This window comes from Quercus robur, chromosome 6 (assembly GCF_932294415.1).
Source record: "Quercus robur chromosome 6, dhQueRobu3.1, whole genome shotgun sequence".
Classification (NCBI taxonomy): domain Eukaryota; kingdom Viridiplantae; phylum Streptophyta; class Magnoliopsida; order Fagales; family Fagaceae; genus Quercus; species Quercus robur.
Window position 1 is genome coordinate 40,109,926 of NC_065539.1, and position 17,711 is coordinate 40,127,636.

Consider the following 17,711-nt stretch of genomic DNA (forward strand, 5'->3'; position numbering starts at 1 on the left):
AGTTCAAGCATAATAGAATTTCTATCTGACTTAGAAAATGGTTTCTTTGTCATCTTTGCTTGAATACAAATCTCACATTTCTTTTTATCATCATGCTTATATGAAATCACACCATGCTTTGACATAAACTTCAACTATTTGAAATTTAAATGTCCTAATCTAGCATGCCACAAATATGAAGAATCAACAATATAAGCACAACCAGAAACTTCTTTATCAATTATACTTAGTTTGTACATGTCATCAGTAGCATATCCTTTTCCTACAAATATCTCATTCTTAGACAAGATTAACTTGTCCTATTCAAGTACAACTACCACTCTTACATAACAAATTAGCATAAACTAGATTCTTCTTGATATTGGGTACATGGAAAACATTGGTCAAGATCAACATCTTGGAGGAACTCGTTTTCACGTCAACAGTGCTCTTTCCAAGAACCTTTGCTTTATTGTGGTTGCCCATCAGCACTTGTTGTTCTATGGAAGACTTATTATAAGTCTTGAATTGCTCGTTGTTACACACGTGCACCGTTGCACCCGAATCGAACCAACAATTAAAAGGATTTGCAATCACAGCCATATAAACTTTAGTAATCATATCAATATGTATGCCACTTACCATAGCAACAATGTCCTCAATGACATTCGTTTCAATGACATTACCTTCTTCATCATTTTTCATGTTTTTTAAGAGTTTACATTCGCGAATGTAATGGCCTTTCTTTCCAGAATGGAAACAAGCACGTTCTTCTTGTCCTTGTTGGGATTCTTGGATTTGTTCTTCTTGAAACTACTCCCACTTTTGTTTACTTTCAAGTGCTTATCCTTCTTACTCAAACTCCCACTTTAAACATTGCTCACATTGTTCACATTCACTTTAGAATCAGTGTTAGTCCCATCTCTAACCTAACTTTCTTCTTCAATTCGAAGATGTTGTCCAAATTGTTCTAAAGTGAGATCTTCCAACATATGCAAAAGCTTCTTCCTAAAACTATTCCAACTTGGTGAAAGTTTCGCAATGATTGCACTCACTTGGAATGATTCAGGAATATTGATTGACAAATCACAGAGTTTATTGACCAAAATCTATAAATCATGCACTTGATCCAAAACTGAGATATTATCAAGCATTTTATAATCAAAATACTTTTGAATAATAAACTTTTTCGTACCTACTTTCTCAGTTTTGTACTTTGCCTTCAAAGCATTCCAAATCTCCTTGGGTGACTTCATTGATGTGTAGAGATCATGAAGATGATCCGAAAGAGTATTGAGAATGTGCCCTCTGTATATCAATTCATCTTCCTCCCGTTTCTTTCTTTGTACCTTTATTTCATCAGTGTCTTCATTACTCACAGTAGGAAATGACATCAAATTCGGGTCCAAGACATAGAAAAGTTTCAGTGCAATAAGTAGGAATTTCATCTTGTCTTTCCATCGAGAGAAATTGGTTCTATCAAAGCAATCCAATTTCACCAACTCATGATTCAACATCTTCAACGCTGAAATATCACTTATTTCTTCCATTGTAGGAAATATTGTCTAAGATTGTTGGGGATATTATACATATTAATAATGAAATAACAAGGTTAACATAAAAGACAAACAAAAAATAGATAACTTGAAGACATAATATCGCTTTCCTTAGACAATATTTGCCCCCCACACTATTGTTGCTAAAGGGTTATTACAAATTTTTCCCTAGGATACAACCAAGATGTTGGGTTCTACAGATAGCAATTTTGGAGAATGACCACAGGATTTCTTATATTTCTCTCCAACTTACTATTTTGTGGAGTTATTTATTTTTCAAGTGAATATAAGTCTCTATTTATACTCATAGGGTTATATTTTATTAAAAGGCACGTATAGAGAGTTAAAATGTTTCATGAAACCGTTTATAAGGCTTGAGTCCTTTTCAACCTTTCTGAACAGTCATCATAAAATTTTCCAGAAAATCCTAATTTTCAACTTTCGATCAGTCGAAAGTTCCTTTTGATTGATCGAGTGCTCTCTTCAATCAATCAAACAAGAATCAAACATTGATCGAGACATTCAAAGACTCCAGGATTATTTTCTTACCGTTTTCGATCGATCAAGTCAAAGATTCAATTGATTGAAAATGCTGAATTTTGAATTTTCACTTAGAAAATTTCTGAACTTGAATTTCCACTTTATGAAACAATATTCTCCAAACTCAAACATCATTATTACAACCTATCCGTGTATATATCTATATATACAATATTATCTACAAAATCCATTAGTGTCTTGATCTAATGGTAAAAAGATAGTGCTCATCAACAACCCATTTTTATAATGCAGACACTATGCAATCAAGGCAAGCTATTGGAAGGAAGCAAAGGAATTGGAGTAGGGAGCTTTCAAGAGTGTTATGTGTCATTTGTATTTTAGAAGTAAATTAAATATTTTTGAAAAGGCTTAGTAGTATTCAGTATTAGCCAAAATCTTAGGATGATATTTGTATTTTACCCAATTTAAAAATAAATTTTTTTTTTAGAGAATGTAAAATAAAAAGGCATTTGGTGCTTACCAAAAGCTCTTGGCAATTGAAGTGTTTTCTTTTTAAGAAGCTTCACATGCATGTTTGGTTGTATTTAACAATAAATCATAAATTAGTAGTATAGACTATTTTTTTTTTTGAGTAATTTGATTTTTTGATAAGTAATGTTGTTTTGAAGACATGGATTAGTGGGAGAGTGGTTCTATTTTGTAGGTAGTGTAGTGGTTTAGCTTTAGCCCAAAAAAAAAAAGCTTTAACTCTTTAGTTTTTTTTTAATAGGAAATTTTAGCCGTTTAGTTGACTAGGATTTTATAAAAAAAAAAAAAAAAAAAGGATAAGTCTTTAGTCTTGTAAAAAAAAATTGCTGATTTAGTGGGATTGCTCGTTTCTTTGTAGTTAAGGGATAAGGCTTATAGTTTTCTTTTTGAAAAATTAAAATTTAGGACCAAATAGATAATGTCCTAATTTTTAGCAACTTTAAAGTCTATGGCTTGAAAATCCTTAAATAGTAGTATAAAATAGATAGATAATGTCCTAATTTTTAGCAACTTTAGAATTCATGATTGTAAACGAGCTTGAAATCCACAGCTTGAAAGCCCTTAAATAAAAGTATAGGAACATTTTTTAAAAATTGAAAGAATAAAATATAAAAACTATCATTAAGTTAATGACAGATATTATTACCAAATATTATTATAAATATCCAGTTTATCTCTCTAAACATAATTGTCACTTAACAGTATTTGAAAACTTCAAGTTTCTTCTCAATTTTTAGTTGATTTATCAACATTGACTGTTTGGACACTAGTTAACTTTCAAATTTCGTTAAAGTGTGCTTTGAATTAGAGTTTTTGAAAAAGTCTCGGTAATACTACATAGTATTAATCCAAAATGGATAAATTTTTTGTATTTTATACCACTTACCAAAAAAAAAAAAAAAAATGGTTATACTTCCTTGCCACGCGGCAAATATAAGTGGTAAAACCACCTAAAAATGACCATTCACAAGATATCACCCAATCTAAAAAAATCCGACACACAGAGAGAGAAATATCTTCCGTCTCCAACAGCAACTGTTCAAAACAGAAAAAACATCTTCCTAAAAAATACGGATAAGTATAAAAAATATCTACTACTAGTAAAAAAACAAAACCATACGTAAACAAAACAAACTGTTCCTTAATTTAAAAAACCACCTGATTCTCCAAAAAAAAAAAAAACCACCCCTCCCAGCCCAACGCTCCCTCCAATTGCGTGAACTACACCTCCCATCAAATCATTCCCATTCGACGGCCATACTATTTCCACGTCCACGTCCACGTCAGCCGCGTAACCCACCCTCAACAGCTTTCTCTCTCTCCTAAACAAAAGTCTCTCTATGTATCAATCAATCTATGATCTTGGTATTGATATGATATCTGTCCATAATCCATGTAGATCGATTCTTAGAAGAAGGCGAGATAAGAGCCCTCACTTTCGCAAGATCAACTCTTTTTTGTTTCTTCTTGTGAGGGCCGTGGAGGGTAGGGGAAAGCTTTTCAAAAAAGTCGATGTTAATGGGGGAGCCTTTGTTTGATCTGGTGGATTTTTTAAAGAAGCCATGGATCGCTGAAACATTCGTCGACATTTTGCTTTGCACAGTGCCCATATGGCTAGCTGTCATGATTGGACTGGTTATTGGGTGGTCGTGGCGCCCCAGGTGGACCGGCCTCGTCTTCTTAGGTTTGCGTTCTAAATTCCGGTTTCTATGGACGGCTCCGCCGGGTTTCGGAGCTCGGCGGTTATGGCTCGCCTTTACTGCTCTCTCTGCCTTTTCTGTTTGCCGCACCATTTGGTCCAATTTCAATGACAGACGAAGAAAAGATTCGCCGCAACAAGCGACTTCCAAGGTTTGCAACAACCAAGGTGATGGCGACTCTGTTGGGTGAGTGTTTTTTGTGTATTCAATTCCGGGTTTGTTTAAGTTTGTTTAGTAAATAAAGCAAATTTTGATCTTTAGTGAGAATCATTGTCTGCTATTAGAATTGAGCTAATAATGTTGTTAATTAATATCTGGGATTGGGTTGTGGAAGGTTTTTTTTTTTTTGGGTAGAAGATTGGATTTATGTTAAAGCTTTAATGGGGTAGCTGTTTTCGAAAGTTAGCGCTAAGAGTCTTGTGGCTCAGTGGCATTGCCTGGTCTTCTATATGAGAACCAGGGTTCAAATCCAAACTCTCTTACTCATTGTAACAATTGAATTATCAAAAAAAGTAAAAGAAAAAAAGAGAGGGGATTGGCTGCTTTGAGAGCAGATAATTTTGCGCATAGTTGGGGGGAAATCGCGAATGCTTTAACAAGCTATTGAGATTGACAGGGTTTAGTAACCAAGACATATGTATAATGCTTGGGCGTGTGATAATGTCTATTTGTGGGAATTGGGAGATGGGGGATAGTTGGTGCTTCTTTGTCGTATAAAGTTAGAGCTAAAGTCAAAGTTTGGTGCTTGAATTTCCTATCCAATGGTTGATGTATTGATATATAGAACTGTGGGCTGGCCTTGGTGTATTGGATTCTACATATTTTTTTTATCAATGACGACGCTAGGTTTACTGTGTGGGAGCTTCCAATGCTTTAATTTAGCACATGTAACGCACAGTCAGGTTGCTCACGCATAATGCTATGAGAGATTAGGACCTGGGAAGATTGAGATGTGAACCTTCTCAAAGAAATATGACTACAAAAAGATATGAGATATATTGCTGATAAGGCTTGTCTGGCTCTTAAATGAAATATCTTGGAATATGACTCGTGCCTTATGAAATGGATACTGTGCTACTTCTATCTTTCTGAGAAATTTGGAATTAAGTTTACTTGTTTTGAATGTGAATAGGTCGGTGGTAAGAATTGATGGTTACTGTCTGTGTATTGGGTCTACAATCAATGATTCGATAGACTGAGGATGCACTCTCTTTTTAACAATACGTAATTAATTTGTGATCCATTGAAGGTGATGCTATTGCGTTCTGTGTGGTGCAGCAAGTGGCAATACCTTGTAGATGTTTAGTCAACAAAAAAAAAAGATTTGAGACATTTTTCCCTAGGAAACATACATATAAAATAAAATTGAGATATTTCTTTAAAGTAAAATCACAATTTTGTTGCTAATCGTTCATCTGGATTAAGAAGATTTCATTTAGTAATTTTTCTGGATTAATATGGTAATCATGTAAGCAGCTGGCAAGTTTGGTATATCTTGTTTTTGCGTTGGTTAATAAGATACTTTTGTGAAGGAAAGATTGGATCTTCTAATGAGATAAGCCACATAATTAGGCAATATGATATGCATTTGAAACCTCTTGTGAATGTATGCTCTGCAGTTTTTCACCTTCCATGAATTTACAATCTTGTATGAGAATTGGATTGACAGAAGACACATATAACCAGAGTGCACCCAGCATTTGCTCCCATTGGAGCTTAAACAGTTCCTGTTGCATTTTATTTTTTTATTCTATGCTTAAAAAAATAATCTTTAATTCAGAATGAAAGGGTGTGGTGTGCTTTGACCATTAAGGGTAGGTAAGTCAATTCATGATCCTCCTGTCTTAGTAGTAGTATCATGAATTTTCAGAGTTGCCTTAAAATACTGTTGTTATCAGAATGACTTATTAATGCTCGAGTAATGACGTCTCTTATTCTTGGATTAATTGGTTAATGATACCTTAAATTTATTGCAGCCCAAGCACAACAGCTGAGGAGAGAGAGCAGAACATTGTCACAGAGAATGATTTAGAACACCTATTGCATCTTTTTGGGAGGGACGGAGAGATGGAATGGCAAAGTATGATGGAGAGGTCTACTCCTAACATGTCATACCAAGCTTGGCGCCATGAGCCAGAGGTAGATTCTGACTGACATACATGAAAAATCATCCTTAATGTGCTGATATGATGCATACTAGTATTTTTTGAATCTAGTGTAAACAAGAAGAACATTGGCTATGTTTTTAAGTCATGGAGAAATTTGCTAATGATAAAAGGCATGCTTAATTTGTTCATCTGCCTCTTCATTATTTTTCTTTTTTCATTTTCATTGCAATCTTCAGTTGATCTTTGTGTTCTGCATGCATGGCTTGCATTTAGTGAAATGTTCCTTTATGCTGGGACTACTCATTCTGAGATCATATGAAAAGCATGGTGTTTGTTTCTCATTGAAATCATTGGGCTTCTAGTCTGGCAGAAGGTATACGTATGTTACTTTCTTTATCCATATTTTAACGTGTGAATTTGTGAGGTTCAATGATGCCTGAGAAGCTTGGTGCTTCAGTGCCAACATTGCCACATTTATTTGTTTCTTGTCTGATAATACTATCTCATGTATAATCATGAATCTCTTTATTGTAATTCTCTTCAGAATTTTGTGTGTCCTTCCCATTCTTGTTGTAGTTTGACTGAATAGTCTATCAATATCTGATGGTGAGTTTGTTATCAGACAGGCCTAACAGTTTACCGCAGTAGAACGGTCTTTGAGGATGCAACTCCAGAGGTGGTTAGAGATTTCTTCTGGGATGATGAGTTTCGACCTAAATGGGATACCATGCTTGCACACTTCAAAATATTGGATGAATGTCCACATACAGGGACATCAGTTGTTCACTGGATAAAAAAGGTTTGTAGATCACAGGATTTGCAAGATTGTTTGTGTATCTTGGTTTCATAATACCACTTTTTAGTTCAGACAGCATATAATACCTTAATTTTTTTTCCCTCCTCTATGCAGTTCCCTTTCTTCTGCAGTGATCGAGAATATATCATTGGTCGAAGAATATGGGAGTCTGGGAAAACGTATTATTGCGTGACAAAGGTATTGGTTGCATCTTCTGATCATTTACATTTGAACATAGATATTTTTATCCTCTATTGCTTCTTTACCTCCCACTTGGGAAAGGGCCCTTGTAGCATGTTATGACCATAAGGATTGGGTTGCTCCTCTTTATCCTTAGTCTAACGTATCAGTAAATCTACAATAGGGAATAAAATGTTATATGTCCAATCCCAAATGGTGGTTAAAATACATCCATAAGGAGAAAGGACCAGCTGCAATTATATGACAAAGAAGATAAACTCGTATAGGTTATAACAGATATGTTCCTGTAAAACGATTTTTAAGCTACTGGCCTTTACCAATTTATCCTAATATAGTGTTTATGAGTCGACCTTGTTGGCCTTCTTTGTCAAGGAATTTCTTATTTTGTGCCATTCTTTACAGAAACTTGCCTTCACTATTTATTTTGCGTTTTTTCTCACTTGGCCTAGCTATGGAATAATTTTGTTACTGGGACTTGTCTTATTAATTATCAGGGAATTTTTATTTTGTTCCGTTGACAAGTTTTAAAGACCTTCTCCCATAGAGCCTTCTTCTTTTTATCATATAATTGCCTTTTTTATATAATAGCATGGTGGAAAAGAAGTCATGTGGGAGACCCTGACTAGCTTGTTGGGGAATCATAACTGACCCCAAAATTTGGGACTAAGGCTTGGTTGTTGTTGTTGTTGTTATTCCTTTTGGAGGTGAAAATACTGCACATAGTTCTTATGTGGAGGCTAGGAAGAACAGACATAGCAAACCTCCTTGCATCTCCATGTCTGAGCGGTTTCAGGTGACAAAATGTTTTTAATTTCAGATATGGGTGGATAAGGTCAGGATGCAAGGAGGGATTTAGGGATAGCTTTTTTTTGTTTGAACATTCAGAACTCAAAAGCCCTCTCTCTCGTGGTTGACTGAGCCGTGGGATACAGCGATTTTGATCATAGGCCCACAAGAAGCAGCACTGCCATTGTCGACATCATTCTCAGCAGCAATACTGCTGCATTCTAATTTGGGGGCTTTCTTTTCTTATCCTGAAACGGATGAATCAGAGAGAGGTGGAGTTGATTTAAGTGACTGGTGGAATTAGTGCCAGCATGCGGAGATATGAGAGAGAGAGAGAGAGAGAGAGAGATGGTGGAGTTGACATAAGTAACTGTTTTATCGAGGGTCAGCATGCTGAGGGAGGGCACAGGAATCAAAGTAGTCAGGATTGGGATCTTGCTATGATTGGTGAGAGGGTTTCATGGATCGGATTGTAGGATCAGATCGAGAATTGTAAGATTCTACTTTCCATAAAGTAAAATAAAACCTAATGAAAAGTCATTAGTAATGATAATATACGTTAAAGAGTCATAAGAAAAAAAGCAAATGTGACACAAATTACTCATAAAAGATACTAACTACTTAATACCAAATTACCAATACATGAATAAATGACAACTTTAAATTTCAAACTTACAAGTTCCAAGTTCTAACATAAAAAATACACATAAAGTTCTAAATTAACAAATCTGTCGTTGACTGCTAAAATAAAATCATCCCAATTCCAAAGTTATAAAGATTTTGCAAATGTTTTAATTGTATTAAGATAATGAGAAATACCAAGCCCTTCAAAACCCATTACAACTTCATCAATTGGGCTGGAAAATCCTAATCTCACCATAGAGAGACATAATTTTAAATAATTTTAATGGATGTCGGTTTTGTTGCTTAGAGGCTTTAAGAAAAATTCTATACTGATCTAAATTGATTCTATGGGGTAGATCATAAGGATTCTATAGAGTAGGATTTTAGGATGTTACATTCCATCATCCAGGATTGCAATCCCATGCAGACCTACTTCATGAAAGATTCTACACAGATTTGAATCATTTTTATGGACAGGATTGGATCATTCTACACATATTTGGATCATTTTTGACAACCATTAAGTGATCGGTTGAAAAGGTGGATGGTGGAGTTACGTGAAGTGTATTGGACTTGGATGTTGGAGTCCATCATTGAGGAGCTGCCATTTTGATAGGTTGATAGTGGGGAAGGGGGGAGATGGGGTTAAAATCATAGACATGGGGCACCACAAAGGATGCTATTAGTGCCAGTTAATGTATTTAAACATTAAATATATATATATATATATATATATATAAAGCAATGGCCAATTGTGTGTTTTCATACACTTTGATTATTCTAATTTATCCTTCAGACCTAAAGTTAAAATAAAATTTACCTAAAATTATATGTATTGATTACTGTAACCCTGTTATGTCATGTCCTACCATCTCACCTTATCTGTATCATACTGTACCGGTGTCCTCTGTCTGTATCTGTGTTTCCTAGTATGGACTCCTTGCTCCAAGTCTCCAACCATAATTCACCTGTTGGTATTAAATCTTCACAAACATTCTTGAATCCCATTTTTATGCATGATGTTGATGTTGCTGATGCATGCTGTGTTTCCAGCATACAGACGGTGTTTTAATATGTGAGCTACAATATTGCAGGGGGTGCCCTTTCCAGGTTTGCCCAAGCAAGACAAGCCTAGACGTGTTGAGCTTTATTTCTCCAGTTGGATTATTAGGGCTGGTAAGAATTGTTAATCATTTAATTGGTTCTTGCAACAAGTTGGTGAGCAAAGTTAAGCGATAAATTAGTGCTGCTGCCTCATTTGCTGAATTTGGAAAATCTATGCAGTGGAATCTCGTAAGGGTGATGGACAGTTGTCTGCATGTGAGGTTACACTTTTACATTACGAAGACATGGGGATTCCCAAGGATGTGGCAAAGTTGGGGGTCCGTCATGGAATGTGGGGAGCTGTCAAGAAATTGCATTCTGGCATGAGGGCATACCAGAATGCGAGGAAGTCTGGGGCTCCTTTGTCTAGATGTGCACGGATGGCAGGATTCACCACAAAGATTTCTTTGGGCGGAAGCATGGACTATTTAGAGCAAGCTTCTGATGAAGAGGAAACAAATCTAGGCGTGGTCAATAGGAGAGAAAAAGATCAAGGCATCGATTGGAAATGGTTAGCTGTCGGTGGAACTGTGGCTCTGGTTCTTGGACTTCACTCTGGTGCAATAGGGAAAGCCTTGTTACTTGGAGCAGGGCAGAGAGTTGCACGAAGGTGAGAGTTAACCTAGGAGAAGAGACATTGTATTTCTATCTGTTTTGAGGAATCATGAAAATTACATTTTAACACATTGATTGTTATTTATTGAGATTATATAATTTTTTTTTTAAGTAATTTTTTTGGCTTTTATTGTGGTGTGTGCGCGCTAACTGTGCAAGTATGCTGGGATAAATCATAAATTGTTATGCAGACCGAGTTATATGCCCCTTCAGTTTGCTATGGTTTTACTGTCAATTGTTTGCAATAGTTGTTCATTTATTTACTCTTGAAGATTGAGATGCTAGCACCACTTTCCCAAGGTACATGGCAATTTGGAGAGTTAGGAATGACATGTTACCGGGGTTGATTGGCTTGGCTTGGCTTGAGCATCATCTCAAAGCATCTAAACTTCCAGAGACCAGGTATTTTCATTTTGTACCCTCCCTCTGACACCTTGCCAAGCCTGGTTTCCCTAGGAAGATCTACCTGTTACGAGGTTAGACCAACTAGGGTGTGGTTTGTTCCATTTCAACCTTATCTCAATCATAGGTTTTTGGATAGGCAGCGAATTAGCTAAGGAACATTTTTTCATGCAAGAGAGGCAACCAGACCACGATTAATTTGATCAGGTTGAAAATTTCTGTTGTTATGGTTAAGCAACAGCCACCAAGGCCAAATGGAAAAGGCAAATTTACAAGGTTGGGCAAAGTTGTGGGAGGCAGTAAAAATTGACAATGGAAACAAACCCGTTTCTGAAAAGACTCTCCAAAGGATTGAATGCAATATGCAGAAATGCCAAGCTTATTCCAAAAACCATTCCAGAAAGCAATTTAAAGTAGCCTAATTATTGCAAGATTTTACTCGTTGGTTAGATAAAGGCCCGAATGGACCTATTTGCTAGTACTTTATGGATGATCATTTTAGCAAACCAATGGGATTCAGTTTCCTCTGATTCACTCGCCAGCAGGGCTTAGCAAGTAGGGCAGTATTAGATTCTTTAGGATAACTTTCAATTTGTCAATAAATGCCATTATACCAGATACCAACTCTGGTGGAGGTTGGCTGTCCAACCAGCCAACTTGTTTTGGATTTTTTCAATAATGAATTCCAAATCTCTGGTTTAAAGTTTCAACAATACCACCCACGAAAAATTTTAGAACAATTGAGGTGACAGATTGTGATTAATATTAATATTAATATTAATGTAACATCACTATTGACATTAGAACTCGTGGCAATATAGGCTATATAGCGTAAGAATCCACAAACCCACTGAACACAGCAATCACTAATGACCCTCACCAGTCACCACCACCCGTTAGTCCTGGATTACCTCAATATTTAGCTTGACCAACCCGTCTAGGTGAGGTCCCATAACAACAGTAGGTTCTAGGCAATAGGGGTTCAGAGATAATTTCGAAACAGAAAAGAATGCAGAGGTCTTGTGAAATAATTTATCAACAAACTAACTTACAAGTCCAAATGATTACTGAGGCTCTTGGTGCTAATGAAAAAGGACCAGAGACTTGCAATTAGCTTGCGACCACACTAGAAGAGAAAGCTCAAAAGGAGATACTCTTGTGCCCTAGGATCCTAGTTGGTTCCAAAATGTTCTAGACGCAACAATCACTCAATAGATGAATAACTAATTTTGTACCCCAGCCACCCCGTGTACACAATGGAGATATATTCAGACTTCTAGAAGCTATGGCTTCCCCAACCATGATATTTGTGTACATGATGAAGCCAAAGAAAGAACTTCCAGGTTGTCCATACTTTTTAATATTTTTATAATTAAGGATATATATATATATATATATATATCAAAAGTAAGGCGAGAGGGGAAGGAGGAAATCCAATCAAAAAGAGAAGAAATATTTATGGGTTTATTTCACAGACAATTAATGGCCCAACTGAGTATATTGTAAGCCCAATAGTTAATATATCTAAAACAAAACAAAAGTCCCAATATAGGCAACTAAAGGAACGTCATTAGAAATACTAATGTAACTAACGAGTATAAGTTCCAATAATTAATTTTTTTTTTTTTTTTAAAGAGTAAATAAGTTGATTTAAGCCCAAATTTTCCATTTGGGGAATCATGCCAAATTGTTTCATTGGGCCGGTCACAAAACCCAAGGTTGTCTGAATAAAGAGAACAACCAACTCACAACTTGTCAATAGCCCAGGAGGAGATCTTTAAGTACAAATTGTCTTGTTGGGGTAGTAAAACTCTGACAAAGGCCTGTTTGGTAGATCATTTCAAGCAATTTTTAGAGTATTTTAAACACATTAACACACATTTTCACACATTTTTTTACCAACACGTATATCAAAAATACCTAAACAATATTATTCAAATTCCCCTACCAAACATCTTTTGTGGGAATCCTTGCCAAACTCACATGTTCACACACCATTTCTGATGGCCCAGTAAGAGCCCTTCAAGAAAATGGGCCAGTCCTTCTCAAGCCCATCCCCGGTAGCATGACCAGAGTCTACGAGTGAAAAGTTGGGACTATATAAAAAAAAAATATATATATATATATATATATATATACATAATAAATTATAATTAGTGGAACACAAAAAAAAAAAAAGCTAGCACTTGTTTTTGGATCAGTATTTTTTTTCTAAGAAGATTTTGGAAAAGTATTGAGACTAAGGGTGTGTTTGTTTAAATGCTATTTTCAGGAAAGGAAAATATTTTTAAGTGTTTGGTTGCATTTCAGAAAATGTTGTGAAAAATATTTTCTGGTGTTTGGTTGTGTTGTTGAAAATACCATAGAAAACACATTTTCATTTGTTGCTCACATTTTCTCAGCTGCCAAACAAATATATAATTTCATCACTCAATCTAGAAACACAAATAAAACCCAAAAAAAAAAAAATCATAATCCAGTCAAATTGAGAGAAGAAGGAAGAGAGAGAGGACAATCGGTTTTGGGGTCGAGGACAATCGGTTTTGGGGTGCGACGATCGCGATCGAGGACGATGAATTGGTGCTGCGACTGCAATCGCAATCGGCGCGAAGGCGAGATCGTGATCGGGGACGACGAATCTGGGTCGAGGACGATCGGTTTTGGGGTGCGATGAGAACGATCGGTTTTGGGTGGATCAGTGCTGGGGTGCGACGATCTCGCCGGTGGTGCGATCGACGCGACGAAGAGCTCGGTCTTGGGTTTTCTAGGTTCGTCTGAGCCGGTTTCTGGGTTTGTCGGAGTTGGTTTCTGGGTTCGTCGGAGTTCGGTCTCTCTCTCTCTCTCTCTCTCTCTCTCTCTGTGTGCGCACGGGCATGATCTCGCCTCTCACTCAGCTCTCTTTCTGTTTTCCAGAAAATGGTATTTGAAGGTAAAATAAAAACGAAAATCAATTTACACCCCAATACAGGCCAATTGAAAAGTATTTCCGAAAAATACATTTTTCATGCCTAATCAAACACCCGTAAATATGAAAAAATATTTCCAAAAGTGATTTTCACTCAAAACAAACACAGCCTTAAGAGGACAACCCCCACAAACAATTTAATTGTAATTAATATTAATATTTTTGGTTTAAAGAAGAAGAATTGTAAGGAAGGCGTGTATAGTCAAACGGGTCATGTGCCCCTGGCCTGCCCTTACTTTGTCAGTTATTGATGACGAAAAAAGAAGACAAGAAGCATTTCATAAAAAGTGGATATTAAACGTCGTGTTTACCAAAAAAAAAAAAAAAAAAAAGATATTAAACGTCGTGTCCATTTAAAGCTTTGATGTAATTGAGGGATCCAGAAGAAATGATAAGACAAGCAATTTGGCAATTTGGCAATTTGAAATAGGAATTTGATCTCTACAAATAATTTAGATAATGCTCAAGGTGGGTCCCCCATTTCTAATGAAATGAAATCCAACCCAATTTTTTTTTTCAAGATTAGGGTCTTGGGGCCCAAGCCAATATCGACCGCCAACCTTGTCTGAGTGTGACCATTCAACACCAGACTTTACTCCTCCCTCTTCTTCTTCTTCTTCTTCTTCTTCTTCTTCTTTCTTCTTCTTTTTTTTTTTTTTTTTTTTTTTTTTTTTTTTTTTTTTTTAATGATTCAATTTATTATAGAAAACTGAAAATACTGTAACAAAATAATTTTTAAATGTGTAAATAGTATCGTTAGATTCAGTTTTAAAGTTTTTTTTTGTTGAAAAAAGTACTTGTGGGTCCTATGAACAATGCACGAAACCCACTGTTTTTTAGCAAAACACAGGAACATATGGAAAACGTGCGTTCCAAACGCACACTTGGTATATGTTTAGCTCTAACTTAAAAAGTCAGCTTATTTTACTATTCAGTTTATTTTTGCTAATATTTTTGCAATGATTAAAATTACGTGTGGGTTGGGACTATCGCTCGAACTGCTCATCTCTAGGTACTGGGACAAAAACTCTACTATCAAGCCACACCCATTGTGTTTTTTTTTTTTTTTTTTTTTTTTTTTTTTTTTTTTTTTGACTTACCACACCCATTGTGTTACCACTTAGATGCTTTGTTCATTACATATGTTATTTGTATGACAGTGCGATAGTCTCTTTCAAGCTTTGTCTACTCTATCCACTCAGACAGTGCGTGAGGCACGAACCTGTATATTTGCTGTTGTTGTTGAATAATCCACAATACAAAGTTTCTTTCGCCATAAAAGGTTTGGATTTTGGTGGTTGTGAAAGTTGTCAATGATATTGACCACCTTTGTAATCTAGTGTTAAAGTATTTAATAGTGCATGTAAGTACTTATCATGGTTGTTTTATTTAATAGTGCATGTAAGTATTTAATGTTTTATTTAAATATTAGGTTGGCTAACTTGAACGTAAACATTCAGGCAACCAATTATTGTTTGAAGCTGTTAGGTAATGACCTAAACATACTAGAAGGGACATGATAAGTTGGCATTAACTAATTACTAAACATGACTTTTGGATCGTTCCTCAAAAAAAAAAAACATGACTTTTGGTTTTGGATCTTATAGGGCCCGTTTGGTATGGCAACTCAAACACATGTTTTTAGTTTTTAAATAACATTACACGTATTTTCACACACTTTTTCACCTACACGTATTTCTACATATGTTTTCAAACAACAAAAAACATGTTTTTAAGTGCATGTACCAAACACCATTATAGTGTGAGAGTGGGTGAGATCGTGATTAATATCCCTTAATGTGGGAAGCCCACCTAAAATACGTTTCCCCTAAATGGAGGGTTTTACAATAATATAGACACTTGCTTTATTTTAAAAAATAAAATAAATAAGAAAACCATATAATGAATCAAGTTTCATTGAACATGAATCCACATTTGACCTCCCAATTTCCAACTATTTACTAATATTTATATCTTGAATGGATATTGTCTAACTAAAAGTTTGTTTAACATTTGTTTCTAGTTTAAGTTATTTTCTTTCAAGATTTTTTTTTTCAACACTAATAGTTAACCGTGTGTTTTTTATTTTTATTTTTATAGAGTTTCAGCCTATTAGGTCCGCTTATGATGATTGCACTCTTTAAATCAATTTTTGGTGTAAGTGAGGATTGAACCTTAGATCTCTTATTCAATCATCAAAGATTTTACCACTTGAGTTAATAGGAACCCACTAACTATTGGCCATTTGAGATTATAAATGTCATTATATGTTCATATTTCATCATTATATATAAGGGAAGTTACTATAAACCCACATGTGGTTAAGCCTATTTTAATAGTGTCTACCCATGATTTAGACTTTAACATTTTACCCACTTGTGATATCCTAATATCCTTCGTTATGCCTCTGTAACTAATCTTAACTTCTCACACCTCTGTAACCATGTAAACACAAATTTTTCTCAATTGTAGAAAATCAAACAATTGAAAAGAAATAGGTTTGCAAATATAAATTTGTATTGATGTATAATGAGTACAATCTCTATTTTGATTCTTTTACAAAAGAATACCCTCTGATTCTGTCTTCATTGAATTTAACTCGAACAAGAATCTTCTTGATTTTGATTGGAAGATAGATTGATCGGTCTTCACAATAAATCTCTAGCTTTGAGCTTATTAGAGATTTATTGTCCTTCAAGTTTTTCAAGCTCTTCGAATGTTCTTCAAGTTCTTCGAATGTTCTTCAAGTTCTTCAAAGATTCTTCAAAGTTCTTCAAAGTTTCTTGAGACGGAATTTCTCCAAACCTTAGGACTCTTGAAAACTTGGTCTTGAAAATGAAAAGGGATGTCCTCTATTTATAGTGATTTTAGAGGATAAGCTCCACTTCGAATTGATATACTTGAAAGTATGTAGTAGACTTTTGATTAGCCCAAATTCTTCTTAGAGATAATTATCTTTATTTATCTATTTTGATAAATATCATATTTTGATAAAGATAATAATCAACAAAGATAAATAATTATCTCTATTTAATTTATTTAATAAAGATAATTATCTACCAATTTTGAATAGAAAATTTATCTTTATTTTATTTATTACTTATTTTAATAAAGATAATTACCCATAAATTTTGAATAGGAAATTTATCTTTATCTTGTGGGCAAAATGACACATGGCAGATTTTGATATGCCAATGTGATGTCAATTTGGATGACACATGTCATCATTTGATTTAATTAATTTAATGACATTAATTCAGAATTTGCCATTAAATTCTGATGTGGCATTTTATAATTGGCTTAAAATTTTGCCTCCTACAAACCAATCTCAACTTCTTACTGTTAATAGCAAGGGGTAAATATATCATTTTACTCACCTTTTATGTCTCTCTCCTCCACCCATACAAGAAGAACCTTAATCCCTAATCTCCGCCACCAACCTTCATCCACAACCGGCCAAATCCACCTCCAAGACATCACAAAATTGACTATTATAGAAAGGCCAACCAAAAAATGCAAATCGGTCTTTGGAACTCTCTCTCTCTCTCAAGAATCAAATTGGGCCTCCATGGCTGAAAGTCCCAAGCCCTCACCATCCACCTCAATGACTTGCCACTACTATCACCCTCACGGATGTGGTATTGGGTTTGGGTTTAGAGCAGCATTGGTATTGCTATATTCCTCCTAGGTTCCAAACTTCACAGTCTTTTCCACCACCAATTTCATCTCAGACTTTTTCTCTTTCAATTTCTCTCACTTTTTATTTGTGGGTTTGGTTTCTTGTTGGATTTCTCAAATTTTTGGAAGCAATTTTCTACAAGCAAAATAAATAATGCATTGATGAAA

At 35.2% G+C, this 17,711-nt stretch overlaps 1 protein-coding gene across 1 annotated transcript; it reads left to right on the forward strand.

Annotated features, from left to right (window-relative positions):
* The first annotated feature begins 3,886 nt into the window (after positions 1-3,886).
* LOC126688728 (uncharacterized) lies at positions 3,887-10,628 on the forward strand. Its single transcript, XM_050383527.1, has 6 exons — positions 3,887-4,450; positions 6,241-6,403; positions 6,995-7,171; positions 7,283-7,366; positions 9,874-9,955; positions 10,064-10,628. The coding sequence occupies exons 1-6, from the start codon at positions 4,077-4,079 to the stop codon at positions 10,495-10,497; spliced, it is 1,314 nt and encodes a 437-aa protein (XP_050239484.1). The 5' UTR covers positions 3,887-4,076; the 3' UTR covers positions 10,498-10,628.
* The last annotated feature ends 7,083 nt before the right edge of the window (positions 10,629-17,711 follow it).

Bases quoted from the DNA above. Each gene is read 5' to 3' on its own strand.
- LOC126688728 (XM_050383527.1), top strand. From the start codon at position 4,077: ATGTTAATGGGGGAGCCTTTGTTTGATCTGGTGGATTTTTTAAAGAAG. The intron at 4,451-6,240 runs GTGAGTGTTTTT...AATTTATTGCAG, and splicing joins GGTGATGGCGACTCTGTTGG to CCCAAGCACAACAGCTGAGG. The intron at 6,404-6,994 runs GTAGATTCTGAC...GTTTGTTATCAG, and splicing joins CTTGGCGCCATGAGCCAGAG to ACAGGCCTAACAGTTTACCG.